Below are 17496 nucleotides of genomic sequence, written 5' to 3' on the forward strand. Positions count from 1 at the left end.
ATGGTTTATTATTTTTGACCCCACCCATGTCCAGACCACCGTTTTTAGTGATTATCGATACATACCCACTTCTGTACACCAAGACGCATTTGCAGTGTATAGCTGTTCTCTGCGAGAGCCAAAAATATTTTTTCTGAAAGCACAGTTTTAAAATAAAAGATCAAAATAATAATGTTTCCTTTAATTGTAATACATTCAATGACTTTTGTATGTTGTAGGTAAAAGAAAGCAAAACAAATAAGGAAAAAGTTGTTGATGAAGATTCAGATAGTTTAGCTGAGAAAAATTCCATCAATAATGACATTGTTTCATCTACTGATGATTTGAGAGTTGGTACATTCCAGTATATCACTGATAAAGGTAGGTTAGCTGTCACAGTAGTTATACTCACTCCCCCCAGTTTACCATTATCGTATTATCTACTGATGATTTGAGAGTTGGTACATTCCAGTATATCACTGATAAAGGTAAGTTAGCTGTCACAGTAGTTGTACTCACCCCACCCCCCCTCCCCAGTTTACCATTATCGTATTATCTACTGATGATTTGAGAGTTGGTACATTCCAGTATATCACTGATAAAGGTAAGTTAGCTGTCACAGTAGTTGTACTCACCCCCCCCCCCTCCCTCCCCAGTTTACCATTATCATATTATCTACTGATGATTTGAGAGTTGGTACATTCCAGTATATCACTGATAAAGGTAAGTTAGCTGTCACAGTAGTTGTACTCACCCCCCCCCCTCCCTTCCCAGTTTACCATTATCGTATTATCTACTGATGATTTGAGAGTTGGTACATTCCAGTATATCACTGATAAAGGTGAGTTAGCTGTCACAGTAGTTATACTCACCCCCCCCCCTCCCCAGTTTACCATTATCGTATTATCTACTGATGATTTGAGAGTTGGTACATTCCAGTATATCACTGATAAAAATAAGTTAGCTGTCACAGTAGTTGTACTCACTCCCACTGATATTAAATTTTAATTTGTATAACTTAAATTGTTTTTATTTTATAGATGGTATGAATATTCAACCCAAGCCAAATGAGATTGTCTTCTGTAGTTATAGTCCAGATAGTCTTGGCACAATGACGTGGTGTTACAAGGAACCAAGAGTGTTGACGTATGTAGCAGTAACGCCAGTGCCGTTTACAACTAGTGTCGGTTCTGATCTTAGTAATTCAAGCCATGTAGACAAACAGGTAAAGCATAAACACAACCAGTCCTGTAGTTTTATATTAAAAACATTTACATTAAAAAACTGCAATCCATCCGGGCATTTTCACCGCTTGGCAACCCTGGCGGTGAAAACAAAGGCCAAAAACTCTCAGAAAACGGTACTTTGGGATGATTGTTGAGACTCCTCTGAACAGTGTAACAAGATTAGCCCTACGTGTGTAACACATATAAATTTGGTTGTTCAGAATTACTTCAAAGTTGAGTTTGTGTTGTTTTCTTGAATTTTCACCGGCTCGACCTGCGTTCCACAGCATTGCACACAGAGCCCATAGAAATACATGTACAGTGGTGCGCGTCTTAGCAACGTGGAAAGTTTTGTGACGTAGCTCCGCCCCCGAGGATAAAGGAGTTTTGAGTTTTCTGGTTGCTTCAAAACTGAGCATGTTCATGATGGAAAGGTGAGGGGGGGGGGGGGGGGGTATTTTATATCTAGTCATTTCTTGAACCTGTTTGAAAAAAACATGTAGAGACAAAAGTACATAAAGCTACCAAGATGTTATAAATATATTTTGTCCAACTTCATTGTGTGTGTGTGTGACTGAAAAACATGTTTTCCATATTTTTTTGAATATGCTATAAACTTTCAAAGGTGACTTGAATGCTTTTATAGAGTCTTGCAGTGAATTCCAGTTTGTTATTCTGCCCCCAATGTTATTTGTATTGAATACTGTAGAATACTTTATTTTCGCTTGGAATTTATTTTCGCTGTTTTCGCTGAAGGGATGATTCCGTGAAAATAAAATCCAGCGAATATACTTTTTTCATATATATTTTACATTAAACTCATCAAAAATCAGTGAAAATAAATTCTACACAAAACGCCTAAAAAGCTATTTCAGCGAAAATTAATTCCAGCGAAAATAAAGTATTCCACAGTATATTTGCATATAATTTCCCTTATATGTGGTAAATTACATCACCATACATTGAACATGTTTCATGTTTTTGACTTCGCACTAAGGAAGGAGAACAATGAACAATACTTTTTCACTTGGAATTTATTTTGGCTAAAAGAATTATTCAGTAAAAATACCCTTTTTCCTATATTTTACATTCAACTCATCAAAAATCAGTGAAAATAAACTTCGTACAAAACAGCTAAAAAAAATTTTTTAGTGAAAATTTGTATCACCTAAAATAAGTATTTTACAGTAACCATTTTTTTTCACAAACTCAGACACATTTGCTTTCGTGTTTTCAAGAATTATATGTTTGTTTTGCGTTACTGTGATCATCTTGCGCTTGTATAATTTCACATATACCATAACATCAGTTACGTACCCTTGTCTTAAAAATCCTTGGTTATATCGTTGTCTTTTCCGCTCCTAGATACCATGCACCATGGAATACTGGGACAATTTGAAGAAGTCATTTGTGGTTTATAAACAGTTGTTTGTCGCAGAGGATCAATCGTATCAAGTAAAGCTACCAGATATCAAAGATGCCACCACAGCCAATGAAAATATAGCAGCAGAGATGTGGAGAGTTGTGTTGCATTCTGGGAATTACCAAGAAGACGATTTGTAATTATTTCTGTTATGTTAATATGAATTAGGGGTGGGTTGGGGAAGGGGGTCACACCTGAGTTGCCATGCTGGTTATTGGTCTGTATAGTTGACACTCAAGCAATTGACCCAGCAAATGGAATTGATTAATTAAAATTTAACGCATTGCCAGTGTACGCCCCATTGATTTTGGTATGTTTATGGAATCTTTATGAACCAAATAATGACTATTGCATTGTGTAAATACATCACTTTTATGCATTTGATTCGTGATTTACAATATGTGCATTCAGGTTTTTTTGCCATCCAAGAAAGGTTGTATTGGCCGATGCCACTGGTCCTCCTTTGCTGTGAATAGTTGTTCAAAATTGCAGTCAACACCAAAGTTTGGCTGGATTTTGTTAACCGTTTGTGATTGTCCTGGAGAGTATAATGGTATTAGCTAAAAGGAATGTAATGAAAAAATAACTACCCTAATATGGGCATGTTTACCTTCCTAACGACAAATGATCCCATGTGCTCAGCCACAAACACTCGTATTCAGGCAATTATATATATATATATATATACTACTTGTCCAGTTGTCTTGATAACATTTCTTTTCTTTTTTTGGTTTCCAGAATTGATGATGACACATCATCCGTGCATGCCTTCACCGATGAGCCCCCGATTTCTCCCATGGCTTTGGCTGCGTCAATGCGAGTGGATTCGTGCTTTGCTGCGAAATTTGTCCCCGCATTCTCTGCATCTTTGAACTTCACTATCATACAGATAAAATGCAGCAACCATATCAAGTACGCTGGCACTGGTGAGTCAAATGGATCTTGTAATATTTCATGTGAACAATTCATTTATAAGATGATGTATAAGTGATATGGTATGCGATGAAGGTCACACAAGAATATAAAAAAAATTATTCCGGCAAGTTGCAAGATGATCACAATGTAATGTAACACATTATTATTTAGAAAAGAAAAACTAATTTGATATTTAAAAAAAAATACTATTTTATTGATGAAACTTTTTATATATACCTAATCATTTGGCAAATTTTTGTAATTTATTGACCTCCAAAATTATGACCTCACCAGAAATTGCTCACTCATTTTTACTACAAATATTTGTTTAGAGACATGACTTTCTATAATTATTCTATTTCTGCAACTTTTATATTTGTTGAATTTTTACTAAAAAAAATTTATCGTTTTGTATTCTAAAAACTCGACTGCTCAAAAGAAATTATTTAAAATGGTTGAAATTTTAAAGTTTTTGCGGTTTCTGGTCTACACACTTTTCAGAATTTTAGAAAAACATAAATTTAATGAAAATTCAGAATAAAAATCCACAAGCATACCTTGATTTTTTTTGGCCTAATTAATATCTTTTTCAATTTACTCTACCGCTATAGCATCGCCAGTTAAACTAGACCCATATGAATTTGATGGGACTGCCCCAGTAGATCAAGAATTTATGGTGGTTACTCTCGAAGGACCATCGGCGTTAGTCAACTGCTGGAGAGGAGACAATACAAGAACCCACATCCAGGTAGGTGCAGTGCATTGTGGGGGGGGGGGGGTATGCAAATGTGACTATCCAGGTGGATCCAATGAATTATGGGAGAAATTTATGCAATTATTCCATCTGTATACTTTTCTTTCAACACTATGGTTGTGTTTTTTGTTTTTTCACAAAAAAATTGGTATTTTAAAAAATTCACCTTTTTTGAACAAAATTTGTTACGATTGTGAAAGTGTTTAGAAGGGAAAAATACAAAAATTAAAACATTTTTGTATGAATTTTTTGGTAGGACGATGAATTGAATTATTTCAATTTTTTTTGTTGTCTTCCAGATATCCAGCTCTTTGCAGTGTGACCTACTGGAGTACAGAAATCTGACGATGCAGTCTGTTATTGAGACCTTTGATATGATTGGCAGTTTATATATTAAACCCAATGCCATTGGATTGCAGTTGTCAGTGGAGCCTGTGTTCGTTAAAATTGCCCAAAGTGCAGTGCATACATTGAACTTGGCAGTGCAGACATTACTACAGGTAGAGATTGTACAAATATGTTAAATTTTTGCCCCCAGCAATTTTCAATTCTTATAATATTGATAAATTCGTGAAGGCCAAAGATTACAAAAATTCCTCTGATATGGTCACTGCTTAGAAATTTCCAAATTTTCTCGTATTTGCAGAGCAAAATTACATTTTACAAGCACTTTAGAGATGGACCAATAACAACCAGGTGTTTTTCAAGATTAATCATGGGTATATAGTTGTAGACTCTAAAAATTCAACCACCTAATTAGTCCCCGTTCGGACGGGGACTTATAATTCGGTCTCCGTGCGTCTGTCCGGAGTCATATCTCAGAATCCCTTGGACTGATTCCGTTCATTCTTTGCATGTGCCTAGTACTTTATGTGGAACATATGCACATGCAGTAGTTTAGCGATTTGATTCAAAATGGCCGACTGGCAGCCATCTTGTTTTTTGAAAATGTACAGGATTGTACTGTTTTTAGTTCTCTCAAAACTAATTATTTAAAACTGGTTAAAGTTATTGCAGTACATTACTACACTTTTTGAAATTGACCATCCCTCAGCACATCTCCCTTTAAATACCAAATATAAATAGAAAGTAGACTCTGTTTTAATTTTTCACACTAAAATGGTATTTGAAAACAACATATTCAAAATATTAACAATCTATTTTTCAGAATAACAAACCCGAGAAAGAACAGCTTCTCTACAATTATTACGTGATATGCAATGACACACAGGAGACGCTACGCTTTGGTCAGGTGTCTACAGATGAATCTATTATACTGGAAAGCAGAAAAATGCATGCATACAGCTGGAGAACTCATAAATCTGCACAGGTAATTCACCCTCCATATGCTGCCCTCCATCCCTGAAATTTATGGTGGTATAGTCTAAATTACCCATCATGCTCTTGTGAACAATCATGATACACAGAACCTTTTTAGTTCCCGTTCGGACGAGGTACGAAAAGGGGACTTATAATTTGGTTTCCGTGCGTCCGTCCGGAGTCATATCTCAGAATCCCTTAGATCAATTAGTGATTCGATTCAAAATGGCCATCTGGCAGCCATCTTGTTTTTTGAAAATGTTGTATTTTGGACATGCTTTGTCAGTTTTCATTCAAATTTAGTACATAGATCATACATGTTAGGATACATGTCCCAGGCTGTTCGTCAGTTCCTGAGTCTGTCTGTCCGTTCATCCGTGTGTCCGCCCGTCCCTGCGTCAGTCTGTCCAGAGTCATATTTGATACATGTCCATTTATTTCGCAATTGGATCCAAGATGGTCGACTGGCAGGCATCTTTTTGTTTTGTTTTCTTATGCGGTATCTTGGACGTGCTCTGTCAGTTTTCATTCAAATTTGGCACATACATGTACTTTATACATGTTAGGATGCATGTCCATGACAATTTGTTTCAAAATCTGGTCAAGGATGGCCGATTGACAGCCATCTGACTTTTTGGCCTTACTACTATATTTCCACAATTTATGTACCATTTTCATTCCTATTTGGCTCATACATATCAGTGTGTTTCATAATCAAATCAAAAATGGCCGAATAACGGCTGTTTTTATTTTTGGCCATATTACTACTACACGGAACACGTGTTTTGATGTAAATAAACAATCTGTTGTATACGCCACTTGGAACTCAAGTTTCTAGGACACACTCGCGACAACCCCTCCGCTTTAATATGACGAGCACAAAGAGAACTTTCAAAAATTTAACAGGGACTGTGTCATTTTCAATGACTTGTTTAAGTTGTGCTTTAACAGACTGCAACTGCTTTCTATTTTGTTTACATATTGCGTCAGAGTAAAGCTTTATGAGAGTGATCCACATCGGTAATTTGTCAGACATGCTTAGGGACGATGAACAAACTGGACACACACCCACCACCCCATCCCCTGCATGCGTTTCTTTTTCATGGGGTTTAGTGTCTAGATTACTGGTACATATCTCGACCTTTTTTTGTGAAATCATTTCTGATGTGGTATGGTATATGTCACAATATTCACATTAAATGTCATATTTGTTAAAGCGAGGGAGTCGTCACCTACGCATGCATCAGATGACCGTAGCGTGTCATTGTTTACAAACAAGCATCTACCCATTGCATTTTAGCCTGTGTTCCTATCGTCGCTTGGGACTCAATTCCCGTGTGTACGCAGGTAACGACCCTCCCGCTTAAAAACAACACTTGTGGAAACCGTAGTATTTATCACCACGGTATGTAAATTTTAGACGCTTAACAACAAACTCAATTGATCTAAGTTCATAATAACGCTTACTGAGGGTTATAATTCTGACAATCATCAATAACCATGCGCGTCCGACGTCGTGTGAAATTCGCTCAATTTAGTATATAAATCCTGACTGTAGTTACAAAATATTAATATAGTTTTTAGCTCTGCTGTCATCAAAAGATGACAGAGCTGTTCATTTATTCATCCCTGTCTGTCTTCCATACAGCGTTCGTCAACAACTCTATTTTAAATTTATCCTTCAAAACTGCCAGAGTAATAACTTGGTGAACCGTTGTCAAATTTGTTCATTTATGATGATATCTTCAATTCTCTGTTTTTTAGAGAATATATTTGATAAAAAAATTATATTTTCGATGAATGTTGAATACCTCATTGTACAGTACATTATCAACTTTGTTTTGAGTAAGACACTCTACAGAGACAGCAGAGCTAGTTCAATCGCTAGGTCCTATTTATGAGGCACCTTTGATTTATTGATAATACTAGGACATATTGGCGCTCAGCTCTACGAACAAATGATATCGGTTGATAACGTCATAGAATTATATCCGTACCACTCAATAAGGGAATAACTCTAAACACATCTTTCTTCATTTTCAGCAACTACATGTGTGTATAGAAGGATGGGGTAACTGGCGATGGGTGGAGCCATTCAATATCGACGACACTGCAACTACGATCCGTACTATACAACACAAGGGCAAAGCAGCTACGTTGTTTGTCAAAGTCAAGCAACTATCGCCACTTCAGAAGCAGGTGAGTGCCTGTCCTCCTATGGAAAACCTCACATTCATCGCATAGCCCGTGTTTAAATTCTTTGTATGGTATACTTCCCACAGTGTCCATGTCGAAAATAAAATAGTGTGAAATAAGAATTGAATCCAATAAATGACAGCTGACATGATTGTAAATCAGTGAGGATTTCCACGGAAACCACCTGTTTGATTGTGGTACCTTGCTTCATGGAGAACAATTGATTATGAGTATATATTTTCCTGGTTGCTAACTTACTCTGACACATTGCCAACCATGATGAATCAAAATATCTAGAGTGATAGAGTGGAATCGTTTGAAACAGAAATTGGTCATAGAAACCTCAAAAACAAAGTTTCAATTTTTCATGTTCATGTTTTTTGAGGTTTCCAATGACTGCTTTTCGTTTCTAGCAGTTCTACTCTACGAGAATTGTTTTTTTTTATAGTTTAACTATATTCAAACTACTAGAATTGTTACTATCCGTAACTCAGCCATAAAGTTTAATGCCAGGACATTGAATTTTTGAAAAATGAATGGCTTGTATAACATTGTTGATAGCATGGCATAATAGTCAGCATGTTCTACTCTGTTCTAAATATTAGTACAATCTGCCCTTTCTTCCAAACACACAGTATTAGGTTTAGGAGACTGGTTTGCACATACATTTGCAATAAGCACCACAAAAATGTCAAAAGAGACTTGTTGTCTAGTACAAAAATATATTTTTCTTAAAAAAAAAGAAATATTGATATCATTTCTTAATGTTTGTAGGTTATTATCAGCGGAAGACAGTGGTTCTCGAGTCGCTTGACCAAAGACTTGGAAGTTCAGCTGATCAGAGTTTCTAACGTAGGGTCCCGAACTATGCAAAGTAAACACACTCTACATCTACCGGCCAAAACATCTATCCCATCATGCATTATTGAAGACGAGGCGGTTACAGGAGTCAGAGTGAGGCTGTCTGATGTGAGCTGTGATTGGTCAGAACAGTTTGCTATCAGTGGTGAAATGAGTAAAACATGCACATTGATTAAGGTAACAAAGTTGTTTTAATTTATTGAATTTTTGTATTAATGTGTTTATTCAAGTGCTGAAAATGATAAGTAAAATCCCAGAAAATGTTAGTATCAGTCTGTCCAGGTTTCTGTCCGTTCATGCTGTCAATTCAACTTCTGTGCAGCAGACAACAGGCATTGTCTAAAGGCCTTTTTATATGAGTCAATTTTTGAGGCAAGGCACCATCAATGCATAATGCAATGCAGTCACAATAAAGGTACACAAGGCAACTAACTGTGGTTAAATCAGTTGCCTCAAAAATAAAATCAAGATGGCAGTTTTTTCAGACGACGATATCTGACCCAACTCAGACGAGCTAATTGCTTTGTGTGAACTAGACTTTACATTCAGATTTATCAGGCTTTTCATTTGTATGTCTATTATTGCTATCATTGTATGCACTGTGCAGCAGACCAAAGTAATATTAGGTAATGGTCAAAAAGTTCGTTCGTACAAATTTTTGGGTCATCACTTGACAACCATCTCCAGTCTCATTTTGTCCAGGGCCAAGTCATGATAGAACAGTTTATTTTCTTGATATTCTTATTTAATATTTTCTTTCAATCAGATTCCTTGTACTGGTAAAAAACATATCTACATCTGGTGTAGACTATTTACAGACAATCAACAGAGGCTGGTAAGTCAAATTTATTTTTCACCATTTTGCTTTCCCCTTCATTTTCATTTCTCTCAGTTCTCCCTTCCTCCTTTTTCTCTGCTCTTAAGTTTCCTTCCTTTTCCACAAACTCTTCCCTCCTTCCTCCTAATGAGGTTTGTCTGTATGTCCATCATCCTTTCTCTATGCTGTAACTAATGAAAAATCCGAAATTTTAAAAGCACTACAATTTCCTGATACTTTCGTATAGTGTAAAATACTTTATTTTAGCTGGAATGAATTTAGTGCCATATCTCTGCTTTCTGTGACTGATTATATTCAAATTTTAAATATTTATTATACATCATGTCATAGATATACAGATATACTGGTTTGACGATCCTATTATAAATGGCCAAATGGTGGCCATTTTTGTACTTAAAAAATCATCAAAATCAAGCATTTCTTGGCTGTTTACAGATGGATATTGTTCAAACTTGGACATTATAGGACCTGAATGCACATCCTTTTGTTTTTCAGATAAGATTCAAAATGTCCGACTGGCGGCCATTTTGTTTTAATGAATGTGGTTCTAGTGTCATATCTCTGACTTGCTGTGACTAATTATATTCAAATTTTAAATATTCATTATACATCATGTCATACTCTTAAAAATGGTCGAATGGTGGCCATTTTTGTGCTAAAAAATCATCAAATATCAAGCATTTCTGTCATTTATGGATAGATTTTGTTCAAACTTGGTACAAACATTAAACATTACGGGTTCCTGATGAACGTTATTTTATTTTTTAGATCGGATTCAGAATGGCTGACTAGTGGCCATTTTGTTTTAATGAATGGGCTTCTAGAGCCATATCTCTGACATACTTTGATTGACCATGTTCAAATTTTATATATTCATTATACATGTATTTAAAATGGCTGATTTTGTTTTAATTAATGCTGTTCCAGAGCAATATCTCTCGATACTCGTTTGACAATCAGATACAAATGTCAATCATTTAAATGTTAAACAATCATCATAATCATATTTCTGACATGTTTATATTCCAGCTATATTACTATAAACAAAACCATATATCTTAAATTTGATAACTAACAGGGACTGTGCCCATACATGGCTTGTTTTCACTGAATCATTCCTTCAGCGAAAATAGCAAAAACAAATTCCAAGCGAAAGTAAAGTATTTCACAGTAATTGAAATAGAGCATATAGGTACTCTTTCCTGTAACAATTTTAGGGGGTAATTCTCTATTTTTCGTCGTCATCATTGTCAACTTTGTTGCCTGGCTCTTCCCGGTAATATAAAATATTTTTGTCAAATTTTGCATTCTGTCCGAATTTGAGAAAAAAAATATAGAAAAGACAAGCTGCAAATTTGAATATTTGCAAGTACTGTAAAATACTTTATTTTCACTCAGAATTTTATTTTCGATATTTTCGCTGTGCAGCAATGAAAATAAAATTTAGGGAATATACTATTTTTTCTATATTTGACATTCAACTCGCCAAAAATCAGTGAAAATAAATTCCTTACAAAACACAAGTCTTTTCAGTGAGAATTGATTCCAGCTAAGTATTTCACAGTATACCAAGTTAAATACATTGTTACATTTTTGTTACAGGTTCTCTTCAGCCCGTTATTTGTTGTTCGTAGTCACCTGCCGAGACCGGTAGTAATGAACATAGAGACGAGTAAAACCAAGTCAATACGCCATTACAACATTTCAGATCAGGGACAGAATATATCCTTATATGATCTGGAACCAGATATCTGGCATTATGTTACATTTCAACTCAGGTCAGTGTTACCATGGAAACATGCATTGCGATTGCCTTCTATTGTTCATTGTATATGTCGTCTGTATTTATTTCAGTAATGACCACTGTTTGTGTTTCATGTTGACAGGGCAAATGTGTGAAATACTGCCCTTTTTACTGACACAGTTTACATATTTTTTCTTTTTTGTCACATTATTCTGTATTTTTCAATAATTTATTTATTAATTTTGAAGCAAAGGGATATAATTTCTCATGAATTACAAGTTTTGAACAAAAAATATGGAAAAATTTAAATTTGATTTTAGTGGGAGGTGAAAAAAGTTGATTTTTTTTTTTTTGCTTTTGTTTTTTTATACTTGATACGATGCTGTTTCAGACAATTTTTTTTTGGGAAAAATATGTCCAAGCACCTTTGAGTTTTCTTGTTCAATACAAGACATACAAAATAGTTGGGTAGCTATTTTTTAATATTCACCAGCGTAATTGTACATATTCAATAATGATCAAATCATACAGAAATGAAAACACGCTATGTTTTCTCCCACATATAGTGCAAAATCAGCATTATCACACCCACCAGTTTCAATATCAACTCAACAAATCAATGAGATTCATCGAGAACCGCCTTCTGATATAGATATTGAATCGCTGTGTTACAACTGGGAACAGAATCTGTCTGAGTATTGGCCTTACAATACGTTGGACTACGATGAAAGGTGAGTCTCACATTTTCTAATTAAACTACTTTGTTTGTGTTGAATTTTAGCAAGAGGATTCAGTATTCACGTCTGGCTAAATTCACAAAAAGTTTGGTCTTTGCGAAATTAAAAGAAATTTATTTCATGAAATGTAATGAATCGTATTTGCAAGTTTTAATGGAACTAAGTTTTTATCACCATTGCCAAAAATCAAATCATATGAATCACCATTATTTAAATTTTTAATAATATCCACCTGCATAAATTATAATGAGGTATATATACAGATCACATTTATTAATGTTGCTACATTTCATGAATCATTAACTAAACAAATTTTTATTTTTGATTTTATTGCAGTTTTATCACATTTGATCGAGATATTATACATGAAATAAAATCTCCGTTTGGTGTTGAAGGTGAATCATCGATGCAGCTTTCAAACATCGACCTCAAGGTCAACCTCTCTCAGTGTTGGTGCATGTTGAATACTTTGCTCATTGATGTAAAACCATGGTGTCTTATGGTCAATGAAACACAGCTCGAATTAAAGGTCTTGGAAGAGGATGAGATCCCTCTAGTGGTGAAACCAGGAAATGTTGTGACGCCACAAAATTTTCAGGTAATTCTTTTCATCAGATTCCTGTTTCTTATTGCAAATGTTCAAGATTTTTTTCAGATGTGAGTCACAGAGATCCAGCGCTATTTATTAGAGACCAAAACTGTGTTGTGGGAAAAATATATTACTGTAAAATACTTTATTTTAGCTGGAATAAGTTTTCACTGAAAAGACTTTTTGGATGATTTGTATGGAGTTTATTTTACTGATTCTTGATGAATTGAATGTAAAATATAAGAAAAAATGTATATTCGCTGGATTATATTTTCACTGAATTATCTACTCAGTGAAAATAGCGAAAATAAAGTGTTTTACAGTATTGAGTAGGTTATCTTGTACTGTAAAATTACTAATTTTCACTGGGTTTAAATTTCGCTGATTTACCATTTCAGGCATATTCAGTGGGTTTTAAATTCACGGTTTTATCATTTAGATAATGTGTTCTATGCTAAATTTTACATATTCACTGGGTTTTAATTTAGCGCATTTTCCAGTCAGCGAAAGAAGCAAAATTAAAACCCAGTGAATAATTAATCTATTTACAGTAACTATTTTTTGACTCCCATGTGCGAAGCACATAATGGGAGTCTTTGCAGTTAGTGTGTCTGTGTGTGTGTATGTGTGTATGTGTGTCCGACTGTTCCACTGCTATCTCAAGAACCATACATCGGTTTTTGATGAAACTTGGTGCATAGATGCTCTGGGCCAATGCGCAGCTTTGATTAGGTTTTGGTAAAAATCCATGCTCGTTAATTACCTAATTTGCATGATAATTAGCTGATTTTTAGCTGTTCTATGACTGTTCCACTGATATCTAAAGAACCACTCATTGGATTTTGATGAAACTTGGTACATAGATGCTCTGAACATATGCGCAGATTTGATTAGTTTTTGGTAAAAATCCGTGCATATTAATTACCTAATTTGCATGATAATTAGCTGATTTTTAGCTGTTCCATGATTGTTCCACTGATATCTAAACAACCACTCATTGGATTTTGATGAATTTTTGTACATACATGCTCTGAACTAATGCTAGGTTTTGATTAGTTTTTGGTAATAATCCGTGGATACTAATTACCTAATTTGCATAATGATTAGTCAATTTTCGGTTTTTCCACTGATATCTCAAGTACTAATCATCACATTTCAATGAAACTTGGTACATAGATGTCATATGACACTGCACAGACCTGATAGTTTTTATGGTAATATCAGTACATATTAATTACCTAATTTGCATAATTAATTAATTTTCAGCATTTGATATAAGTACTAATCATCACATTTCAATGAAACTTGGTACATAGATGTCATATGACACTGCACAGACCTGATAGTTTTTATGGTAATATCAGTACATATTAATTACCTAATTTGCATAATTAATTAATTTTCAGCATTTGATATAAGTAGTGAGCATTACATTTCAATGAAACTTGGTACTTACATACTCAAGGACTATGCAGAGATTGATTGTTTCTGATAAATATTTGTGCATATTAATCACCTAATTTGCATAATGATTAGTCAATTTTCGGTTTTTCCACTGATATCTCAAGTACTAATCATCACATTTCAATGAAACTTGGTACATAAATGTCATATGACACTGCACAGACCTGATAGTTTTTATGGTAATATCAGTACATATTAATTACCTAATTTGCATAATTAATATAATTTTCAGCATTTGATATAAGTACTAATCATCACATTTCAATGAAACTTGGTACATAGATGTCATATGACACTGTACAGACCTGATAGTTTTTATGGTAATATTGGTACATATTAATTACCTAATTTGCATAATTAATTAATTTTCAGCATTTGATATAAGTAGTGAGCATTACATTTAAATGAAACTTGGTACTTACATACTCAAGGACTATGCAGAGATTGATTGTTTCCGATAAATATTTGTGCATATTAATCACCTAATTTGCATGATTAGTTAATTTTCAGCTTTTCCACGGGTATCTCAAGTACTAATCATCGCATTTCAATGAAACTTGGTACATAGATCCTTTAGGACTATGCAGAGACCTGATTAGTTTTAGGGCAAATAATTGTGCATATTAATTAACTAATTTGCATAATTAATTTTCAGCTTTTCTACTGATATCTAAAGTACTAATCATCACATTTCAATGAATCTAGAATTATGCAGACCCAATTAGTTTCCGGTAAATATTTGTGCATATTAATCACCTAATTTGCATAAATAACCAACTTTCACACTGATATCTCAGGTACTAAACATCACATATCAATGAATGTACATGGATGCTGTAGGACAATAGACAGACCTGGATAATTGTGGGTTAAAATCTGTACATATTAATTACCTAATTTTCATAATTAACCAATTTTTAGCTTTCACACTGATATCTAAAGTACTAATTATTCCATTTCAATGAAACTTAGTACAAAGATGCTCTAGGACAATGAACAAACCTAATTAGTTTGGGGTAAACATCTGTTCATATTAATTCCCTAATAAGCATAATAATTCATAATTTTTTGGTTCTAATCACATTTCAATTAAACTTGGAGACATAGATTTTCTGTTACATTGCGCAGACCTCATTAGTTTTACACTCAAATCTGTTCATATTAATTTTCTGATTTGCATAATTAGTTTTCAGCTAAGTAATTTCGAATTATATTTAATGTGTCTCCAATACTCTCAGCACATGGGAGTTCTTTCTAAGCTTTCTTTGATTTATCTATGTCATACAATATACTGATGTTTGTTTCCTTTTCAGAGCACTGTTGAGTTTTTCATTGGCAATAATCGTTCACAACCAGTTCTGCTTCTCAAGGAAGCCTTATCACCAAGAGGAAGATATGATTTGCTTACGAAAGCTGATGGTGTGCTGCCACTAGAGGGTTCCACACATGTCAGTATAGCATGTGACGGTAAACCATCAAGGGTAATTACAAATAGTTTAACATTTCTGTAAATATTTTATTTTGGGATTGAATTTTGAAACATTCTCTTTCTGTTTCTGCTTTCCTGTACATTGAGAAATAGGTATATGAGGGGAGTATGTCTGTTGTTGTCATTGTCGTTGCCAACTGTTATTTTGTGGTTGCAATAAATCAATCAATTTTTTTTATTCAATCTTCTTCAATCTTGGATATATATTGTCAGTCATTTTGGAATCTAGACGAAGTTTTGATGACCATTGATAGGGAAAGGTTGTGATTGTTTTATTTTCCCTTTATTCGTCCAGCATTCCTATCAGTGCTAAAGGTCAAAAGTCAAATTTGGGCAAAGCTGAATTCATCATGAATAATCCTGACTGCTACAGCATACTGGTAAAAAGTAATTTTACATCACTTGTTGCCCATAGCAACTAATTAATTAATTAATTAATCTCTTTCTATTCAGTTATGTTACTTGACGTTATTATCTACTGTAAAGCATGGTGTTCGGGTAATCACCATTAAAGATAGATACATATTTGTCAATAAATCGAAAGAAGATTTATCTCTGAGAACAGTAGCTATTGTAGACAGTGATACAAAGGTGAGTAGTATAGAACTGAATAGTGTTTGTAGATGTTGCATATTTTGAGATATTTATAAGCAACAACGTGATACTCTTTTAAATCGGTACCACTAACGATAATATATGACCCGCAGAGCCGTAATAGATGAGAAGTCGGTTCTATGCAAGAGTGAGCCACATGCAAGAGCAGCTGCCTGGCGTAGACTTTGACTCCAATATGACACTGCGGGAACTCATTATTTTTTTTATATACCCTCAGTATGTGTTAGGTATTTAATCCAATTATGGCTCGTTTTATAAGATGTTATAGCCCTGGTACATGCATATCCATATCGCTACGCTGAGATATGCAAATGAAATGCCAAGTCAATACACTTCATGCAAAGTCTTTAGTGAATCACTTTTCTAACAACATAGAGGTATAAAATACAAATTTTCTCAAGTCAGTTTTAATTTCTGTCAGCTTTGCGATGATTATTCCTTATAAACATAAATGATTCTTGCTGATATTAATCATTTTCTCCTGCGTTTTATTCATAGTTTGACAAAAGCAGTCTGGTCCCCAAAATCCAGATGGTTCCAGCTAGCCAATCAGATTCAAGTGCATCTGTACAAGCGATTGAGTTTTGGGACGTGCCGAGATACGACCAATCACCTCCAAGCATGAACCACGTGCAATATTTATCATTTACATTTGCAAATATTGGAACATCGAAGAAGAGTTGGAGAAATTGGACCCAGTTCGTTCCAATAGATACAAAGTTACCCAGGCATTCTGTTGCCATGCCAATCAGGAATGTTGACCAATCAAATGGTAGCATAGACAGGAAGGACCCCCTAGCTTATGTAGTAACTGTCATGGAAGCTAATGGTGTAGTTTACATCATGGTGGATGTCAACCCAATGCCGAGAATTATAATTCATAATAATTGTTCTTTTCCACTTCATTATGGTCAAGGTCTGATTCAAGACTGTACCGAAGGTAAACAAATCTATATCTTTTCAGAATGTGGAAATGTTTTCACATTAACACTTTGAGCACCATAATTTTTTCTCGGGATAATTTTTGTGCAACATTTTTCTGTTTTGATGTATTTTTTTTTTAAATATTTCTGATAATATTGGACCAAATGGATGTAATTGTCTACTGTGGAATACTTTATTTTAGCTGGAATTAATTTCTGCTGAAAAGGCATTTCGGGTGTTTTGTATGGAATTTATTTTCACTGATTTTTGACGAGTTGAATGTGAAATATAGGGAAAAATGTATATTCGTTGGATTTTATTTTCACGGAATCATTCTTTCAGCGAAAATAGCAAAAATAAAGTATTCTACAGTATATGCTACATGTTTTGAGCAAAATTTTAGTATAATTATGATTAAATTA

The 17496-nt window shown here is 34.3% G+C and overlaps 1 protein-coding gene across 1 annotated transcript in view; it reads left to right on the forward strand.

The window, feature by feature from the left end:
• The window catches only part of LOC100371084 (intermembrane lipid transfer protein VPS13B-like), a 55800-nt gene that overhangs the window by 26763 nt on the left and 11541 nt on the right, over positions 1–17496 (forward strand). Inside the window, exons 25-40 of the mRNA XM_085507490.1 lie at positions 219–360; positions 1020–1204; positions 2571–2764; positions 3367–3554; positions 4155–4291; positions 4597–4797; positions 5466–5627; positions 7661–7816; positions 8588–8851; positions 9441–9509; positions 11115–11290; positions 11823–11987; positions 12330–12591; positions 15360–15527; positions 15989–16126; positions 16649–17090. Of these exons, the coding sequence (XP_085363616.1) occupies positions 219–360; positions 1020–1204; positions 2571–2764; positions 3367–3554; positions 4155–4291; positions 4597–4797; positions 5466–5627; positions 7661–7816; positions 8588–8851; positions 9441–9509; positions 11115–11290; positions 11823–11987; positions 12330–12591; positions 15360–15527; positions 15989–16126; positions 16649–17090 (3049 nt within the window). The remainder of the gene's footprint in view (positions 1–218; positions 361–1019; positions 1205–2570; positions 2765–3366; positions 3555–4154; positions 4292–4596; positions 4798–5465; positions 5628–7660; positions 7817–8587; positions 8852–9440; positions 9510–11114; positions 11291–11822; positions 11988–12329; positions 12592–15359; positions 15528–15988; positions 16127–16648; positions 17091–17496) is intronic.

This window comes from Saccoglossus kowalevskii, chromosome 14 (assembly GCF_978046115.1).
Source record: "Saccoglossus kowalevskii chromosome 14, keSacKowa6.1, whole genome shotgun sequence".
Taxonomy (NCBI): Eukaryota; Metazoa; Hemichordata; class Enteropneusta; family Harrimaniidae; genus Saccoglossus; species Saccoglossus kowalevskii.